This window comes from Medicago sativa, chromosome 4 (genome assembly GCF_051527215.1).
Source record: "Medicago sativa cultivar Bolivia chromosome 4, Bolivia_mono, whole genome shotgun sequence".
Classification (NCBI taxonomy): domain Eukaryota; kingdom Viridiplantae; phylum Streptophyta; class Magnoliopsida; order Fabales; family Fabaceae; genus Medicago; species Medicago sativa.
Window position 1 is genome coordinate 47,921,867 of NC_140752.1, and position 16,197 is coordinate 47,938,063.

The 16,197-nt window shown below is 33.2% G+C and overlaps 1 protein-coding gene across 2 annotated transcripts; it reads right to left on the bottom strand.

Moving 5' to 3' along the window:
• Positions 1–4,263: 4,263 nt before the first annotated feature.
• Positions 4,264–9,123, bottom strand: LOC146929435 (uncharacterized). 2 transcript variants are annotated; one of them, XM_085701367.1, is made up of 7 exons: positions 8,772–9,123; positions 8,490–8,630; positions 8,181–8,389; positions 7,872–8,082; positions 6,151–6,236; positions 5,849–5,940; positions 4,264–4,927 (listed from the first exon to the last, which is right to left on the bottom strand). In XM_085701367.1, exons 2-7 carry the CDS (start codon positions 8,571–8,573, stop codon positions 4,686–4,688), a joined length of 924 nt encoding a protein of 307 aa, XP_085557493.1. In that variant the 5' UTR covers positions 8,574–8,630; positions 8,772–9,123; the 3' UTR covers positions 4,264–4,685. The 2 variants fall into 2 exon arrangements, with proteins under 2 accessions (XP_085557493.1, XP_085557492.1); XM_085701366.1 differs by lacking the exon at positions 8,772–9,123 and having other exon boundaries at positions 8,490–8,633.
• Positions 9,124–16,197: the final 7,074 nt, after the last annotated feature.

The following is a 16,197-nucleotide window of genomic DNA, read 5'->3' on the forward strand; positions in this document are numbered from 1 at the left end:
CTTAATGGGCCTAACCCATTTCTATTCTAACCAAAATGTTACTTCTCACTAAACGGTAAAATGTAACACTAACGGTCACCTACCGGTAATAAAATAATTCACCACAACCCCCTAGCACTTAGTAAAATAATACTAGCTCTCACTAAGCACTAAAAATAATCCTCAACAAAATTACAAAATTACCCCTACTCTCAAAATGACCAAAATAACGCTAAGTCCAAAATGACTAAAATCCCCTTCTAACACAAAATTCTACAAATTCCAATCAAAAATACACACAGAGGCAAATAATCACATAAAAGCAGATATAACACACATAAATAAATAATAAAATAAATGTAGCTTAATCATAAATATTTACTAAAACAATAGATTCTAGATTTATACAGGTCTACTTAAATTTATTTTAATACAGTTACACGTTATAAAGTAATTGGCAAAGAATGAAAATCTAATGCCACCACAATAGTAATCTTGATCACCACAATTTAAACTGTATATCTATTAAGGTTAGTAACATAAATTTTCAAACCCAACTATGAAGTATATAATGATCTTGCCTACTACGAGCAAAAAGAAGTTACCATGTTTTTTTGTCTTAATGACTCTCGTAGCTTTACAAATACATCTTTCTACAATAAAATGGTTCACATATACTTTCATCCAATAAGGTTCTGATAGCCTTACGAATTCACATTGCATTTTTGTCAAATTATTATAAGCACATGCTAAATATAGTTTCATGCATCAGTCTAAGAGAAGTTAATTGCAAACAAGTAATTTAATTCAATATTCACATAATCTCATATACTTTTTCTCATGTATAACAGGTTCACATTTATCTACCAAAACATGCACATTCAAAATATGATTTTCTAATCATAAAACTTGTCATATGATGATAGTGATGAATTAACAAAACCAAATGCAACACCCAACTAAATCATGATGACAGTACCAAAATGGAAATCCTGATAAAATTATATATAGAACTTGAGTTAACACAGAACTGAAGAATTGAATAGGTTGCGTGCACATTTTACAAAGAGGAACTTCATTTTGCATATAGAATTTCTAGCACAACAATGGTTTGTACAGACTGCACATGGTGGCAATAAAATGGAGTATTAACATTTGTTCAAAAACATAGAGGAAAATAAATTCAAAATTGTACAGATGATAAAATTACACACAGAACTATGATAGTAATATAAGACCTTATTTCTATCTGTCTTATTTCAATTCCATAATATATATTTGATAGATAGATACCGAGACCATACAGAAGGAGAACTAATGAATTTGAAACTACATGGCATTGGCATCACATGTGGTCAAGGTTTTTTAAATCTATAACAATGACAGTTTTAAAATTAAGAAAAACACTTAAATTAAAATCAAGTATAACAAGTGTAAGTAACAAAGCAAACAACAGAATTTAATTCAATAAAATGAAATCACATCATTTGACAACAAGCTTTTCAGCCATACTTATTCTAATTGCAATACTGATAAGAAAATGAAGAAACTAATCCGTCTTAAAGAGGAACCTGATTATGCATAACTTCAGCAATGCTTAGTACAAAGAGACCCTTGTCACAATAACCTTTCCCCACAAATACATTATTCTTTGTCATTACAATCTTGTCAGACTTGAATGACATTTTAATCCCACCGTTGTTCAAAAGAGCCACATAAATTTGATTGATTCTTATCTCCGGCACATGTAAGACATCCCCTAAAGCCAAGGTCTTTCCCGATGTGAGCTTCAACATAACTTTTCCTTTTCCCGAAACAGCAGCAGTTCGAGAGTCACCAAGATAAACATGTTCTTCTCCATCCCCCACAGTAGTGTAGGAGGTGAAGGCATCATTAGTAGCACATATATGTCGGGTAGCTCCAGAGTCTACCACCCATTTGTTCACATCAGTCACAATGTTTGCTTGAGCAATGACCGCAACAATAATGTCATCATCTCCTTTAGCCAAATTAGCTTCAGGAGGATTCTCATCTTTCTTTCGGTATCTGCATTGAGGTGCACAATGACTTTTCTTACCACATACATAACAGAGGCCAGCTTCCTTTTTGAAAGTGGGATTAGTAACACGAGGAACATGTTTATTTTTATTGTGACCAGGTTTATGATTAGGTTTGTTATAATACCTCTTCTTCTGATTAGTGTTGTTCTGGATCAGATTTGCTTGGGAAGCTAATGTCTTAGCCTTGGCTGCCCTGCTCTCCTTTCGGTTGGTATCCTCAATGATGATGTGTGTGATGAGATCTGCCAACGGTAACTGCTTCTGTTTGTGTTTCAGCTGATTCTTGTAGTCATTCCATGATTCAGGCAATTTTTCAATGAGAATTCCAGCAACGAACTCATCCGAGAGAGGAATACTTTCAGCCTTTAATTCTTCAATCATCTTGTGATATTCATTGATTTGATCTTTAATGTCTTTCTCTTTTGACATTGTCCAGCGGTAGTAATTGCCTATGACGAAGTTTTTGTTTCCAGCATTTTCAGCGGTGTATTTCAGAACCATTGAATCCCATATTTCCTTCGCTTCCTTGTACGAATAGTAGACATCGAACAACTCATTAGATAAGGTAGTCATTATAGTGTGACGACATACCTTATTTGCATGTTCCCATGTGTCGACTTCTTTATGTGTTGATGAAGACGGTGGCTTAGAGTTGGTGAGGGCTGAAGCGACACCGTGTAAGTCGAGTGTTGAGCTGATGCGCTCCTGTCACCTTCGAAAATTCAGTTATAGGACCCTCATTATTAAGAATGTTAAGAACATAATCTAAAATGTTAGGACATATAAATTTCCAGTACATTTTATAAAATAAAGCAGTGAAGCCGGACAAGGTGCATAATTGGCCTTGAGATTTCGGATGGCTTCCTGCACTTCTTCATTTGAAAATGGAGTACTGAGAAAGTTAAAGTCCGGAGTACTTATTTTGTTCTTAACAACATCAAAGATGTCAGTATCTTGACTATTGTGAGAGCTATCAAACATGTTTTGAAAGTAAAAAGAAAAAATAGATTGGATTTTAGTACTATTCTGCCAAGTGTTTCCTGAGGTTGGCCTTATGGTGAAAATACTTAGTGTTAAGATCACCATGGTTAAGCCAATGAACCTGGGCTCTTTGAGACCACCAGAGTTCTTGATGTATAAGCTCATCTAGAGATGTCTCCATGGCCTTAATATTATGGATGTCATCCTGGGTATGAATCTTATTCTTTAGAGTCTCCAAAGTCTGTTGAAGGGATAATATCAATGCATTATCAATATTTTTTGCCATTATACTTTGTACTATTTATTATTCTTATAATTCTTTTGATATATTTTCCTCATGTTAAGAGTGAAGAATACTTTTGTAAAATCGCTCATAATATCTCTATTTAATACAAAATAATTTTTTTTTAAATATGTCAAAACATCGGAACGATTTATAATAAAATACAAAGGTAATATAGAAAACACGTGTCAAGGATTACATGTTTTACTTTTGTTGTAATTAATAGAACAAGGATTGTGCTACTGTCCGATTATGGATAGAATTTATGACATGAAATCTAAAGTATCCAAATAAGTCAAAGTGCCAAACAGCGATGTGATACCGATTTATTGACTTTTGAGGACGAGAACCCATGTGTCCGTTGTTGAAAAGGTAATGGGATTGTTGGTGGTTGGCACTCCCATCTTCTATCATCTCATTGCATTCTCTCAAATTGACATGGCTTTTTTAACATTAATGCTATGCATGGTTCACTCACAAAAGCAAGTAACAACAAAGACAATGAAAGTAAAAAAGTGAAAGGAATGAAACTAAAGGGAAATAGTGTGGAAGTAGAGATTTAGAGTAGAAATTAAGTGAGATGGAGTATTTTTCATAGATGAGAAAGTGGAACGAAATGAAAAAATAAATAAAAATTCCTTGAGGAAAGATGAAATATATATATTTTTGGGTTAAATAAGTAAATAGTCCCACTAAATATACCAACATTTGATTTTAGTCCCATAAAATATTCTTTAGGGTTTTGGTCCTTCTAAAAATTTTCATCTATGAAATTGGTCCTTGCTCTAGTGTAACAGAGAGTAATTACATAAATGAAAAACTTTAAAGGGACCAAAAGCCTAAAGAATATTTTAGAGGGACTAAAATAAAATGTTGATATATTTAAGAGGATCATGTACTTATTTAACCCTATATTTTTTTTAGCTTAAACGCAATATACTATTCGTTGCAAAGGGGACATTTATTAAAAAAATGCCACATCTCAAACCTCTCAACAATTAACTACCACGATGAATTATATACAAGTTGAAGTACTAAGTAGTAATATTCTTTGGGTCAAAAGTAAGTAGTAGTAATATTCTGACCTCCTAATCTACCTCTCTACACACAAAGAACCTCTTCACAAAGAGGCTATACAAAGTAGTAAATTCATTAGTTACCCTTTCTAAGGAGTCTAACAAGTGCATGTCCAAAAATGCTCTCAAGTAAACAACTACAAAAGTCTTCATTCCTCATACATACATACTCCAATAAAAATAAAAAACATAGAAAATGCAATTAATGGTCCAAACAAGTGCTCAACAACAAAATATCCTAAAAAAGAAGAGTTAGGAGGTCAATATATAAAGTACTAGGACTAGTAGTAGTGTATATTAATCCTTTTAGCCATGCCGAATGCCCATGAAGTAATTAAAGTCATGATGGTGGACCTTAAGTTGCTTCAACCATGAATCTGCCACTCTACATAGTGAAACCAGCTTTTCTTGGTCCCTACCACATTTTCCAGAGACCCACAAATTCCCTTGCATCTTGTACGTGGCTAAACCAAATGGTTGCAATGAGATGCCTTCACCTTCCTTCCTCTTCTCTTGGGTCTCTTCAATCTCATTATCAAGGTCCATATCTACACAAATTTTCAGCAAAAGTTGGGTCCATTTAATACACATCCCTTCTTAAGTTTTAATTTTTTTTTTATTTTTTTTTACATTTCTATCTAAAAAGTGCAAAAAGCTAATAGGCATGGTAGTTGTACATAAATGAATCGTGTATGGAACTAGGCCTTTGGATGATAATCGAATTGACTTTAAATGTACTCTCTTTGTTGCATAACAATGATCGAATTTCACACGAATTATGAAAAAATAAGGCTAAACAGTATTTTTCGCCTCTTAAATTTTAAAATGTTGCAATTTTGACCCCTATTAAAAAATGAAAATTTTGCCCTCTACTTTTAAAGAAATATGTTCTTTTGACCCTCTAATTTTATGGAAATATGCTCTTTTAACCATCTATCTTTAGGGAAATAAACTCTTTTGACCCTTTATCTTTAAAAATGTTGCAATTTTGACCCCCTATTTTGGGACAGATGGCGTCATCTCATTAGCTTTGCAACGTTTTGTAAAATTAAGGGGCAAAATTTTCATTTTTTTTATTGGGGGGCAAAAATCGCAACATTTTAAAACTAAGGGGGCAAAAAGTACAGTTTGGCCAAAAAATAATGAATAAAAGAAAGAAAAATAATGATTTTACTAAATTATAAAGTAACAACCATTGACTATTTACTATCATAAACACAGAAAAATAATAATTTAAGAGTGGTGAACATAATAGCATTAAATTTTTTTTTTTTTTAGGGAATAATAGCATTAAAAGTGATGACACTTTCATTTATAAATGAAATACTTATTACGAGATAAATGGAGAGTAGCTTAATCAACATATGACTGGTCCAATTTTAATACTATAAGGGATGAGACCCATTACTACATGAATGCTTGACAACATTAAATTAAATAATCCAATTCCAAATATGTATAAGGAATACCTTGAAATGAAGATGAAAGTGTGTGGTAAGTGAGGAAACATGTTGAAAGATCTTTAATTGTTCTTCCCATGGGAATATGATATATCGGGTACCTAAAAATATCAACCATGAGTATTGATCAATTGATCGTAATAAATACTCAAACTCACAAGAAAGACCAAACATGAAAATTTAGTACATATTTTGATCATTTCCAAATGTACTAATTTAACCATTTATACCTTTACTAATTAAAGAAAAATGACAATTATAAAAGATAAAAGAATTAATATAAGTTATAGCAAGGAATAGAAATTAATTACCAAGCAACTGCCATCCAACTTGCTGGTGAAAGATCAACGCTTTTAAGTGACATCAACCCTGGGTATCTTTCTGCTAACCCATTAATCTGAAAGGGAGGGACCAATTTGTCAACCATAGAATCAACGGTTGTGCTAAAATAACATTTTTACGAACTCCTAAATTAGTGCTTAAAATCTTCATATATTATTATATTTATATTTTAAGTATTTTTTTTCTTTTAGTTGATCCATCAAAATATCTACAACATTTCTACGTTTGTCCTATACACGGTAGTTTTTTTTTTTCTTTCCCACATCAAACACATTTCAACACCTTACAAACTTGCGATACAAATCTTGGTATGTAAACTGTGGGTTTATTTGACATCTTTAAATAACAACTATAACAATTTATTGGAGACCAATTTTAAGTGATTAACAGGTTTTTGTTTGTTCAAAAAAAGTGATTAACAGTTTTTTTTAAAAGTACCTTTTTTAAAATGAAATTCACTTTTGATCCTCTTACCTTATAAAAGTTAAATTTTTAGTTGAATTTTTCATCACTTTTTTTTTTTTTTTTTTTTCAAACACTCGGTCCTCGCATTGTTTTTTTCACAGTTTTGGTATCAGTTTCAAAAAAATTTAACACTTTTGACTTCCCGATTTGATTGAAAATATATCCACCAAACTGATGGAACAAAACTCTAATTGGAAAAATTAAACTAATATCTGTGAAGACTAAATCCCAAGAAATAGTGATGTTTTTGTATTTCTTTCGGCTTCTATAATAAAAGTCCATAATAAAATAAAATAGGTGGGACCTAGACAATAATTTAACTAAAGGAGTCTCTTGTTTAATGAAAATCACTAAATCCAATCAATGAAAATTACAAAGATAAGGTAACCAAACCAAACAGCAAAAGTTTTGGAAGGAGAACATACACTTGATAAGTAAAATAATTAATTATATTAATAACATTAAATAAGTACTCATTATAATAGCTCACTCAGTTGTTAGAGACATTGTATTGTCTATGTCCGATTTAAATCTCAATTTCTTTACTTGTTCATTTAGGGCGTGTTTGTTTCAAGTTATATTCGTAGATTCTTAAGAATAAAATCATAAAAATGCATACGTCTATGTTTGTTACGAGTTTACTAAATTTTATTGCCAGGTATAAAATGTTCTTGTGAATAGAAAAGTTTTCCCAAAGAAAATGGTGGGAAAAATAAAATTATGTGTAATTACATATTATATTCCCTATTTTTAAGTTTCCTTGAAATATTATAATGTTAACCAAACATCTTTTTTCTAAATACCTTAGAATAAAATTCCTATCTTTATATTCCTAGGAATAAATTTGATACACTTGAAACAAACACACCCAAAAAAAAAAAAAAGATAAAATAAAGAAAATTGAATAATATGTGATGTTCCTATTTCCACTTAAGAAAGAGATAAGAACGTAAGACTAGGTACAAAGTGACAATTTATTAGGCAGAGGAAAATGAGATTTCTGGCTTCACATTGAAAAGTCAGAAGTCACAAATTTTCTTTATATACTAAAAAATTCTTTAATGCTGTGCCTAATCCATAGATTAAAAATTTCCTACTGCTTTGCCTAATCTATGGACTCTCATCTTCTTAGAAAGATGTAATTAAAAAATGGATAAAGATAAAATGATTGTCTAATCTTTAAGAATAAAGAACATGTCAAACAATAACAAAAAAGAAAATTTACCTTATCAATTAGAGGAACTCTTCCATATGGAGTTGATTTTTCAAAATACTGGAAATAAAGATGACCCAATCGGTCATTCAAATGCCAGAGACTATCTTGCTCAGATGCTCCCTCTTCTGATGATGTCCATAGCTTATCACACTCGCTATCGTCGCTGTAAGAATCGCTAAACGAATCCCTTGTCTCACTATCACCAGAATCAATCTCTTCTCTGAAAGACACATTAAAAATTAACATACTAACATTTGCCGTATCACAGAAGAAAAAGTGCATTTGGACACAATAAAAAAAAAAGAAGAAGTAAAATACCTGAAATTATTGCTTGTAAATATTTGAATTGCAGAGAGGTAAGGAACATAGTATTGGACAAGTGTCTCCTCATTTTTAAAGTTGATTGGAACTCCAACGCCATAGGCACTCCATTCATCGAAACAATTCCAAAGATCACTCAGAGTGAAATATTCAACTGTTTCTCTATCACACGGATTCCATAAACGGTTAAGGTTTCTAATCTCGTGCTGTCAAATAAAAAAAAGAAAATAAAATAAGTTCATAATCACACAATATAGTAAACCAAAAAACAAAAAAGGAAGAAAGAATGGAAAGAATAAGAAAAACCTTTTGTAGAAACTTAGATGGTACAATAGGTGTTGTATGGTGAAGAAAGCAATCAAGGTTAGACCTAGATTGCATTGACCTCATTGTATATCAAAGGAAGAAAAAAGAACAAGGAGTTTCTAATTCAGCTTCTATCTCAACCTTGAACAAAATGAGAACCCAAATAAGAGAAAAATAAAGGGAGAAGAGAGAGAAATAATTATAGTTATAGGGATTGAAAAAAAAAAAAAAACTCTACTAAAAAAGAGTAATAAATTTGTAATATTTAGCATTTATTATTACCCATTTTTTCCACCGAAAAATACTCAATCTATGCCTTTTTTATTTCTTAGACATTAATATTTTCTTAAACAACAATGTTGTGAATTTGATACACTGTTTCCTTTTCTGTAACAAATAGCAATTTTCTCTTTATGTCGCTGTTAAAGTTCAAAATTAGACTAAACCTTGAAGAAAACTCATTCTAACCCTGTTTTTGTTTCATGCGTTTAAGAAAGGTTAGTAACACGTTCACGCTTTGACCTTAAACCTTGTAAAACAAACAAAGTGCATAGAAAAACAACATATTTCTTTTGTATTTTGAAGAAAAAGGTGTTTTTGTTTTATGAGGAGATAGTGTTATCTGAGTGAAACTGAAAAGAAAATGGTCTTTCCCGGGGAATAAACAAAATAAAAGGATTAAGTGTGTGTGTGTGACGGTGATTGAGGAAAGGAAATTAAACAAAAAGTTGAGAAATGTCTATATAGGGAAAATATGAGTTATTGTATCTAGAAAGAGGGGAATTCTTCTTGATGAGTGCATAGTACGGGGTGTATAATAAAGCATGTAAGCCATTAACTATTACCGCGTCAAGACATAAAAAAGAGTATAAGAGAATATACTCTAGTCTTGGAAATTAGTCACAACAAACTCGTTTCATTATCGAAAATGTTTCGTAATCATGAAGTAATTTCGTTTAAGTGGTTAATGAATTTCATTATTTTTGGTGAATAGTTAATGAATTTCATCTAACGACAAATTGTTTGTTAGGGAGAATTTGAGTTCAATACAATATTTGATACTTTATTTTTATAGTATCTGTATTACTTCATCATAGAATCCGTGTTATTTAAAAATAATAATATGTATTCATTTGTCTTAATTAGTCATTCCTATTTGTATTCATTAGTCATTAAGAGAATGATAACAAATAGATGTATATAATGCACTCAAATTATCAATGAAAAGCGTTCAACTATTTTCCTATAAGGTATCGGCTAGGTTTTAGATCCTATCCTAGTCCTCCTACCCTCCCACCACCACCTCCTCTTCCCTATACTTCCGCTATAAGCGACCAACCATGGCTACCTCCACAACAACTGAATCAACCCCTCTCTCCACAAATTCCTTACCCGTGATAGGTGTAACAGCCCATTTTTCGCTAGGATTATTTATTTAATTATTAATTGTTGCTTGTTGTATGTTTGATTTGGGATTAGTGGATTTTTAGACGAGAAGAGTATTTTAATCATTTTAGGATTAAGGGCATTTTTGTCATTTGATGAGCGATGATATTTTAGTAATCTTGGAATTGAAGGATATTTTAATATTTTTAGTGTGGTGAGTTATTTTAGTAGAGTTAGTAGTAACTTGTGATAGTTAAGTAAGACGGTAATGTATGAGTATTTAATGAGGGGTTTTAATGAAGTAATTGAGTAGTAACATTTTAATAAGATGAGAAGTTACTAAGCCATCATAGTTTTAAAACTCGGACCGGTCATCGACTCAATAAAGATTTTGGGTCAATGATTCGTTGGTTGAACCATTGGGTCACTGGTTGAACCGCATGATTGAATCTGATTAAACCGAATAACTCGATCATATGACTTGGTCTTTATAAAAACAGTGTATAGTAATAAACCATGTGACTCGATCTTTAAAAAATTAAAAAAAAAACAAAAAAAAAAATTAAGACACATAAATAAACATAATTTTACAAACTCATTCTTCAAATTAAACTACATGATTAATATTTAAAAAGAATATCTCTACATTTAATCAGATTAAGTTAAATGACTCATCTCAAATATATTGAAAATTTATTCACAACACTAATTTTTTTTTACACCAAATACTAATTAAAAGTATTCTGAATATTCAAAACATGAAAAACCAAAATAGAACAAATTACTCTTAAAAATTAAATATTAAAAATATATCAATGCTTCTATTAGTTTCTTTTCACAAGAGTTTTGTTACATTTTCCTTTCGTGCAGCAAGCTTTGTTAACACGTTTTTTTAATCATTGTTAACACATGTCAATATAACTTGGGCTTATTTTGATAGGCCCATTATACTGCTACTTGTACCAGCCCGATTTTTCGATTAGATTTATTTTTATTATTCTTAATTGTGTTATATGTGCTCTTGTGTGATTATTTGCCTCTGTGTGTATTTTTTGTTGGGAATTGTAAAATTCGGTGTTAGAAGGGTATTTTAGTCATTTTGGACTTAGGGGCATTTTGGTCATTTTGAGAGCAGGGGTAATTTTGTAATTTTTGCTGAAGGTTATTTTTAGTGCTTAGTGAGAGTTATTATTTTACTAAGTGTTGGAGAGCGGGATAATTATTTAGTTTACCGCTAAGTGACCGTTAGTGTTATATTTTACCGTTAAGTGAGTAGTAACATTTTGGGGTTAGAATAGAAATGGGTTAGACCCATTAAGACATTGTGAGTTGAGCCCAATTGAGTAGAGCTTATATAAACACTAGTTGGTAGTGAAATTGGGGTTTTACCAACATTTCATTTCATTTTCAATTAAGATAGAGATAGAGAGAAAATAAGGGTTCAAGAGGAAGAACAAGAGAAAGGGGTTGGAGGCTAGAGCTAGAAGAGGAATTCATCATCTAGGAGCTAAATTGAAGCTTGGGTTAGAGATTCTTGGTGCTAAAGGTAAGAGGGTTAGACTTCACTCATAATTTCATAACTTTTCCTTTTTACCCATTTTTATGAAATTGATGAATTGATTTTAATTGTGAAATTTGTGCCTATGTTGTGATGCAATGTTTAGGTATGTAAATTGAATGTTAATTGAGTTGTTGATGATGAAATTGCAAGCTTAAATCATGTACATATGTATGCTTTGTGTTTCACCCAAAAAATTGTTGATATGAGATGTTGTTGTTGATGAACTGTGATGAATTCATGATTAGTACGTTGTTGTTGATGTTGTGAGGTGTTGTTATTGATGAATGGAACCTTGAGTTATCATAATCTTTGAGCTTGTGATGATTTGTGTTGTTATTTTTGAAGTTTTATGAAATGGGTCAAATGATGATTTTTGTTGTAAGGATGTTTTGGTGTAAGTTTTACATGATTTTGAGTGTTTTTTCATGTTTAGAAATATTTAAACAAACTTTGGGATCAAATTTGAGCTTTGGGAAGTCAAAATTGGAGTTTTGGGGTGAAAAATGGGTTTTTCCCGTAACAGGACTGTCCCAACTCGCCACAGCGAGCTGGGGGCGAGTTGGAGGCGAGCTGGGGGCGAGTTGGAGGCGAGCAGGAGGTGCTCCCTGTGACCTTACTCGCCTCGCGAGTAGATTCACTCGCCACGGCGAGCTGCACAGTGGCAGCATCCCCTGTTTCGCGTTCCCGCGTCGTTTTCACTCGTTTCTGTTTTGAATTGGCCTTCGGTGTAAACATGAAAGTTGTAGATAATTTTGTTAGCTTTCCAGAGGTTTTGGTTTGACTTGAAAATGATTTTTGGTTTTTGAGTTATGATGAAAATACTCCAAGGTGGTCTTGATGAAGTTTTACGAAAAATCCGCATAACTATTTCTATGTCGACCCAAACCTTATGGAGTGTTTCCTAACTTCAAACTTGAGTTTTATGAGTTCAATTAAGGAGTTTTAGAGTATTCAACTTATGGTGTGAAGGTTATATCTTGGTTTTGTTTTATAAATGTATGGTTTTGTAAAATGCTACCAAGAGATGAACTTGGTGAATCTCATGATTCCGTTATAATTGGCCGATGAAATGCTTATGTAACCTCAACTGCACGCACAAGTGACTTATGAGAATACATGGCATAGGCAATTGAACTTGTTTACCTTGTTTTGGCTTAAATGCCCAATTATTCTTAATGTTGTGACTTTGAGAGACGAACTTGATTGAAATTGAGTTTTAAGAACCAATTGTATATGAATCCTTTATGAATAGTTGTTATACCTTATGTGAAGATGATTGGAGGTGTATATATGTGACAACTATATGTTGCTTGAATCATGAATGTTGTTGGTGATTATATATATGTTAAGTGGTGGTGAATTGTTGTTGATTTACATATATACAAGTATTGGTGGTGTTGAGGTGATTGGTTTGTGTGAACATATGCATTGTAGTCGAGTCATATGTTCATGCATTCATGACTGATGGTGGTGGATTTTACATCCAATTGAGGTGATTACGATGTTTTTGTTGCATCGAAGGTGACGACCTTGAGGTGATATGGTACCGCATGCATCTAGATGAGTCTAGAGTCATTGCATACATTGTTGGTGTATTGAAATACATTTGAGTTATGCATGATGATTGGACTTGTTAATTGTTAATTGACATGGTTGAAATTGTGATATGTGTGTGATACACTTGTTGATACGAACTTGGAATGATGATATTGAATGATGTGAGTGTTGTGAATACTTGTGAACACATGTATGACTTGTTATTCTTCGTTCTTGAATATATATATATATATATATATATATATATATATATATATATATATATATATATATCTTTCATTTCCAATGTTCTTGTTAAAACTTATATGGATTATGATGATGTAATGCTAACCCTCAGTGGTTTACCACCTACCTTTCCGTATGGACGGGTAGATGGAGTGCAGGGTGCTTAGTTTGTGTGCTTGATGATGCCGAGGAGTGGAGTTCCTCCTTTTTTTATGCAAGTGTCTAGATTAAGGCTCTGATCTAGGGTAGTGCTTGCATGTTGGATCTTATTTTGATTATGTAGTTGGAGTTGAGACATTGATTGTATCTGAGAGATGTATTTTTGTCACGAGATTTGGAGATGTTACTCAAATGGTTTTATATATGTTTCGCTGCTGTTTATGAGACTTGATAATTTATACATATATGTTGTTTTTGTTTGAAGACGTAGCATCTATTTCTAGATATTTGTATATTCGCGCGTTTTACCGCTTATTATAAGTAGGGTGTTACACTACTTACTAAGCACCAACAACAAACCCTAATAGTGACAGTACTGACAGCAGCGCTAGAGGTTTTTAGATTCATGTCTCTTTCTTGTTCAAATGTTTTAGCCTCTCCTACGTCTTTGAGATGTGTCTTTTCTCTTCCATCTTCATGGTTAAATATGATTTTGCTCTCTCTCTCTCTCTCTCTCTCTCTCTCTCTCTCTCTCTCTCTCTCTGTGTGTGTGCAACTGCAGCTCTCTCATACTCTGATTTTTCTACAAAATACTAAACTGCAGCTTTGTCCGAAAAATCGGTCCGATTTAAAAACTACCAAGTCACCGGTTTGACTGAAAACCGTCTGGTTCATACCGATTCATCACGATTTAATTGCATACCCGATTCAACTATTTGCTCGAATCAGTCATGTCACCAGTTCCCGGTTGGACCGGTCCGACCGACCAGTCTGGTCCAAGTTTTAAAAATATGAATCCCATTAAGAGAGGGGGAACTCTAACCTAATAGTGAGACTATATAAGGATAACTCTAGTTAGAAATTAGGGTTACACATTCATTTCATAAGTTTTACCAAAAGGTGGCTAGAGAGAGAAATTGGAGAGAAGAGAAAGAATAAGAAGATCTTAGAAGAGGAAGAAAAGGAGAGAAAGCTATAAGAGGAGATTGAAGCCCTAACTTTTGAGAGTTTGAGGTAAGGGGGATATGTTTGTTCTCATAATAAGCTATAATCATATTTTTAGCTTTTGCGTCATGTTTGTTTTGATTAAATTGTGAAATTGATGATTATGTGAGATGAAATTCGTGCTTATAATTAAGTATTAATTATGGGTATGATGAACTTTGTAGAATTAAGTTGTTTATATGCTTAGGTTGTGGTTGATGATGTAGAATAAGTTGTTTTTGAGAATTTTGCTTAATTGTGTGAAAACCATGAATTTTGTTGTTGATTACTGCTCAAATATGTCTTAGATCACTTGCTGACTCATTGGGTATGTTTGAATATTAATGGGTTGTGAATTGTTGGTCTTGGTTGTGAAGTTTGGTTTGAATTGTAAAGTTTTGGACTTTTTGTGAAAAATGACCATGATTATGAAAACTTGATTATTTGATGATATGAATCCATGTTTTAAGTGTTTTAATTGTTCCTATTACTGTGTTATCTATTGATGAAGTTTGTGCAGTGATTTTGGATCAATTGGGATTTTGGAGTGTTTTTGGAGTGAGTTCCTGAGAGGGAACCCATTTTCTGGGTTCCCCGTTCCTGCCTAACTTGCCCAGCGAGCCATCCTGTGCCATGGCGAGATGTGTTGAACAGCACACGCTGTTATGCATATTACTGGCCTTTGGGGTTGTTTCCGGATATCCCCAAGTGTTCCTTTTATTGTGTTTTGATGTTGTTTTGACGAATATAGTTGTTGGAACATCGTTTGATTGGATTTGAAATGGTTTTATTAATTTAAGACGAACTTTGAATGAGAAATGAACATGAACTTGAAATAATCGAATGATGGTTTTCTCTTGAAGTTTTCAAGAAAACCACATGGCATGACAATGATTTTAACATTAACCCTGAGGGGAAGTAGAACGGGATTTTGGGGATCTTTGAAAACAGAAAATGGGACAAATTGCTCAACCCTAACCCAAACATCAACCTGGAGATCCTAAGGGAATTTTACCAGCTGGTGACAATCCTGATAAAGACTTTCCTTTTGTCACCTATGTGAGGGGGAAGACCATTGGGTTTGATCGGGACTCCATCAATACCTACCTTGGGAACCCTTACATTTTTCCTGACCTAAAGGATGATGAAGAGCAACTATGCCCCTACCAAAGAAGAGTAACCAAAGTGATTGGGACCACGGAAAAATTCAAAGGGAGATCTTGAAAAAGGGTAAGAAATATGATAGGAGTGAGGCTGTAATTCCACATAGAGCTGTGTATTCCAACATGACCGTACCTGCTCAGGTCATCTTTAAGTTTCTTGTGCACAACGTCTGGCCCAAAATCCACACCTCTTCCTCTACCCTCAAGGTTACCCCTCTCATATGGTACATCCTAAGTGGTGGTGAGGTGGACATTGCTCGAATCATTGCTCGAGAGCTGAAGAAGATAGTCATTAGTGGAAGGAAGGAGCCATCCTGCAAGCTTGCCTTTCCCGAATTGATCGTGGGGCTGGTTCTTAATGCAAAAATCCACATTCCTCCTCCGGTTCATGAGGAATTGAAGGGTCCAATTGATGATGCATTCATTGATAATCTGGAGAAGAAAGAGAGTAGAGCCTCCACCTCAAGAGACCCTCCACCACAAGCTGACCCATCCCAAGCTCTAGCACCCACCCATCAGGCTTTTTACTTCTCATCTTTTGTCCCATGGATGAACGAGAGCTTCCAATACACTTGGGACAAGAATGAAGCGATACACCAGAGTAATACTGCCCTTCAAGAGTCTTTCTTCAATGCCCACATGCATCCGGGTGATCACTCTTTTCCGGTGATGT

What these genes read in the sequence shown, in the direction of transcription:
- LOC146929435 (XM_085701367.1), bottom strand. Translation starts at nt 8,573, where the DNA reads ATGAGGTCAATGCAATCTAGGTCTAACCTTGATTGCTTTCTTCACCAT. An exon ending in GAGTTCCTCTAATTGATAAG is followed by an intron (nt 6,237 to 7,871) that starts GTAAATTTTCTT and finishes CCTCCCTTTCAG; the next exon opens with ATTAATGGGTTAGCAGAAAG. An exon ending in AGTTGGATGGCAGTTGCTTG is followed by an intron (nt 5,941 to 6,150) that starts GTAATTAATTTC and finishes TGATATTTTTAG; the next exon opens with GTACCCGATATATCATATTC.